General features: G+C 38.9%; 1 protein-coding gene across 3 annotated transcripts; it reads right to left on the bottom strand.

Moving 5' to 3' along the window:
- Positions 1-331: 331 nt before the first annotated feature.
- On the bottom strand, positions 332-2,897 carry cox6b1 (cytochrome c oxidase subunit 6B1). 3 transcript variants are annotated; one of them, XM_080454709.1, is made up of 4 exons: positions 2,770-2,897; positions 1,936-2,041; positions 1,097-1,197; positions 332-533 (listed from the first exon to the last, which is right to left on the bottom strand). In XM_080454709.1, the coding sequence occupies exons 2-4, from the start codon at positions 2,039-2,041 to the stop codon at positions 480-482; spliced, it is 261 nt and encodes an 86-aa protein (XP_080310835.1). In that variant the 5' UTR covers positions 2,770-2,897; the 3' UTR covers positions 332-479. The 3 variants fall into 3 exon arrangements, with proteins under 3 accessions (XP_080310835.1, XP_080310836.1, XP_080310837.1); XM_080454710.1 differs by having other exon boundaries at positions 1,936-2,102; positions 2,770-2,891; XM_080454711.1 differs by having other exon boundaries at positions 1,936-2,063; positions 2,770-2,854.
- Between the last annotated feature and the right edge of the window lie 899 nt (positions 2,898-3,796).

Genomic DNA, 3,796 nt, shown 5'->3' with positions numbered 1-3,796 from the left:
AGGATTTATTTATATTATTTTTTTCCACTTGGCAGAATAGTCTCCATATGGGTTTACAGTGTGAACCCTCTTCACTGTGAACCTAGTGCTGTATGCTCAAATGCGAGGCCTGACTTAGATACAGTTATAATAACCATTACAGTGGTGGAAAAAAGTACTGAAATGTTTTACTTACGTAAAAGTATCAATACGGCGATGTAGAAATATTTTGTTACAAGTAAAAGTCCGGAATTCCCCCTGCCCCCATCCTCCCCAGCAAACCCTGGTCAATAGTGGCCAGCTACAGTAGTAACCACATGGTGAAAATAAGAAGACAGACACTTGTTATTTTAATGTGCAGTACAATATATTATCTTCTTTTATAAGGAATGACCATTCAGTTCACTTTCCCAATTCTAGCAGAGCAGCAATGGAAAGTTAGTGAAGGAGTCCAGTGGAATCCTACCACTCACACAACTAGCAGTGAAGACTCTGCTCCTTTAGATCTTCCCTGGGAAGATGCCTTCCTCTCTCTGGTCATCCCATTTCTGAATCTGCAGAGCAAACGGGTACAAAATTACTTCAAGTCTTAATATTGTTAATTTTACAGTTCACTCTTACAGTTCACCTGAATGTTTGGAATTATATAATTCATTTGAATTGATGGGTTTAAAAAAGTGCCATGATGCTTTATTAGAATTAGTTATTTTACAGTAATGTATCAACTATCGGCTCTCAATGGGCCATTGGGTCACACCCACAAGGGGAATAAATTGGATTTTATTTTAGCCCTGTAGAGAAGTTTTAGTAATCGAATTGGCTGTATAGCAATGAGAAATGGAGAACACCCAGTCAAGCCTGTCTCTTGTCTTGTCTCTTAAAGAACCCATGTTGTGGATATAACTCATCTTGCACAATAGACACTAATGACACACACTGTCTGGGAGTGTGTTTTTGATTCCCAGGAAGGGAATGCTCATGCAGAGGAACTTGCTTGACCTCTGCCCAACGACAAAGTTAGGCCACATATGGCCAGTCACAAAATTGGTTACTATTACAATTCTGGTGGTGAAAATAATTAAGCTGTGGGAGAAGTCCAGAAGTGGGAAGCATTTACCCAGGACATTGGGCAGAGTGACTTGTAGACCCTCTTATACCAATCACAGGGGGCGGTGTCAACTCCTTTGGCGTCCAGAGATTTTTGGCAACGGTGATAGTCTAAAAACAGCAATGAATATGAAAACATGAGCGTAAATAACACAAACAAATCAGCCATTCTCCTTCAAAAGCCACTGTGCAATAACTAAGTAAGTTTAAATACTGTAAATAAAACCCAAGAATTTGTGAACTATGACCTCCTCACTGCATGTAATAGCGTGATAGCTGAGAGAATGAGTGCTTATAGTGAATGGTGACTGTAGGACAGAGAGGGTGATGATGACAATCAGACCACCTGTCATGAGTGCATGAGTCAGACACACTGCTCTGCTGAACACTAGTGACCTCTGGTTACTACTTTAATTATTGCTGGTGTATTGTTTTTTATTTAACACTGAGGCTACCAAACTAGCAGATCTAAGAGACCATCCATGGGCTAAGGTAGCCTGGTGGTAAACAATCCCCCTTCCAGAAATCTCATTTGCAAATGAGATATCCGGAGGCAGGGGTTTACCAGGCTAGGGCTAAGGATGCTCAAATTGGATTGGCCTACCAGCTAAGTGGTCCGCATATTTAAAGATCATCATTTGACCTCACCAATTTTTAAATTGTGGCTTTTTTAGGGACTCAAATAATTATTAAATAATGATTGTTATGGCTATGCACACTTAACTAACTTTAACTTGCATTAAATTATTAAATCGTCTTCATCAAACAAATAACATGACTATGCAACTTAGCCCATGCTGCCTTGTTTGACTGTGTCTCTGGCTGGCACTGTCTGGCTGGCAGTCTTACCCATATAATTAACAAAACAGTTCCTAGTCTGGTTCTGGTTCGGGAATCTGGAGTCGAACGGCGCAGTGCGGTAGTTCTGGAGCTTGGTTTGAATGTCCTCTGCCATCTGTTAAACAAACCATTCGTATCTTACATGATGCAAGATAAGAACAACAGGCAAACTGAAGCTGCGAATGTAAAGGTTCATTTTAGGTCAGCGACAGCACCATGGTGACGAAAGCATCATTATCAGACAGAGAGCAGCTGCAGCGCACGACCTCACGTAGACTTACTATAACTTGAAATAACATTTTACTACTTCCTATAGGCTAGCCTACTGTACGGACTGATCTTTAACGATACCGAATATGGATGAAAATTCACCCCGACGGAAAAGCAGAGAGGATTAATTTAGGCTCGTTTTAGAGTGGAAGAATGCATCACTCACCTCTGAGATTATTCTGGAAATGTAAATTCACTCTATGATCAAAAACGCATCGTTTTCGATTTACCTTTTATTTTTTACAAAACACTGAACCGTATTGGTTCTATCCTTGACATAGCCTGCACGTTCTCACTTTCTTTCAAGTAGGCCTATAGGACTACAGCCTGAAGTTTTCTGAATCAATTTGTGTCTGTTAGACCTATTTCAACTTACTATGTCAATATAATATCAATTAATTGTTAAAAACACAAATTGAAATAGCTCATTTATAGCCTACAATCGCTGCTGGTCAACTTTCATTTTCAGATGATAGGCTATGCATTGACAGAATATATATTAAAGTAAAATCAATAAAAGCTCTTTATTCTTCTAAATTATAATGAGAAAAATGTCAATAAATGTTAGACTACCTTTGGTGCCGGACGGTCCTAGGTTGATCAAAATGACTTGTAGAATAGGGAGAAAGTTGCGTGGGGTGCAGATGCTCAATGCGCGTCAGTCAATTGTGCAGCGCGTCCCATGCGCGCCTTTTAGCCTATAATGACTGCAGTCGTGCATTCCTACCAGAACGGCATGGCGGCCAGCCAGACAGGTCACATTGGAATGAAGAGAAATAAAATAGTTTCCTCAGCACAACTTTCAAAGGCAGGACCATACCTAGCCTAAACAAGCGCAAAGGAAATCATGTGCAGTAAATGGGGAAATAATACCACAAAAGCCACCAATGTTTAAAACAATATATATATATTAAACTTTTTTTAATGCACAATGCATATCATACAAAGGCGGACATAGAGTAGGCAGGGCATAGTTAATCATTAATATAGTCTATAAAGTTAGATAAACAATGTGACAGCCTGTAGGCGTAGGCTATGTAAAGATAATTTTCACTTCTTGGATTCAAGAGCACCTGTTCCAGGTTTTCTTGTTGCTTGAAATAATATCTAACAGCATCTAAAGAAGTCCAAAAAACGAGTTATAATTGACCTTTCTGCAACAAACACCATGGCTGTTCAGGACATTTTAGAGCACTTTCTGAATAGCTTATGTTTGCGTCCTGTAAGAATATACAGCTTACAATATGTTTGTATCCTTAGTTTCTGTGTTTTGCTGTGACTTACGGTAATTTCTTTTATGATTTGTACTTTATTTTCTTTTTTAGACAGACTTTTTTAGACAGACAATGTCCCCATTTTAAATCATATTTATACATCCTGTTGAGCAATCTATAAGACAATCTCTCATAAACTGGGTAAACTGTTGCGCCCTGCTTTGTCCTTTGTTCAGGGTTGACTGGCAGAAAAAGACTCGCGCTACACAAAAACTTTCTTAGACAGAGACACACTTTATTTTATTTTATCATGCTTATAAAGTGCTCTGTGCTCAAAGTGAAAGGTGCAAAAAAAGCAGCAAATATTGAAATGATATCTGATAAGA

This window comes from Gymnoscopelus braueri (genome assembly GCF_963280865.1).
Source record: "Gymnoscopelus braueri genome assembly, chromosome: 17".
Lineage (NCBI taxonomy): Eukaryota > Metazoa > Chordata > Actinopteri > Myctophiformes > Myctophidae > Gymnoscopelus > Gymnoscopelus braueri.
The sequence above is the reverse complement of the archived record's forward strand: the minus strand, read 5'-3'. Positions and strand labels throughout refer to the sequence as shown.

Excerpts from the sequence above, each read along its gene's own strand:
- cox6b1 (XM_080454709.1), bottom strand. The coding sequence starts at position 2,041 with ATGGCAGAGGACATTCAAACCAAGCTCCAGAACTACCGCACTGCGCCG. Across the intron at positions 1,198-1,935 it reads CTGTTTTGTTAATTATATGG|ACTATCACCGTTGCCAAAAA; the intron begins GTAAGACTGCCA and ends TGCTGTTTTTAG. Across the intron at positions 534-1,096 it reads CACTCTGCCCAATGTCCTGG|ATTCAGAAATGGGATGACCA; the intron begins GTAAATGCTTCC and ends TTTGCTCTGCAG.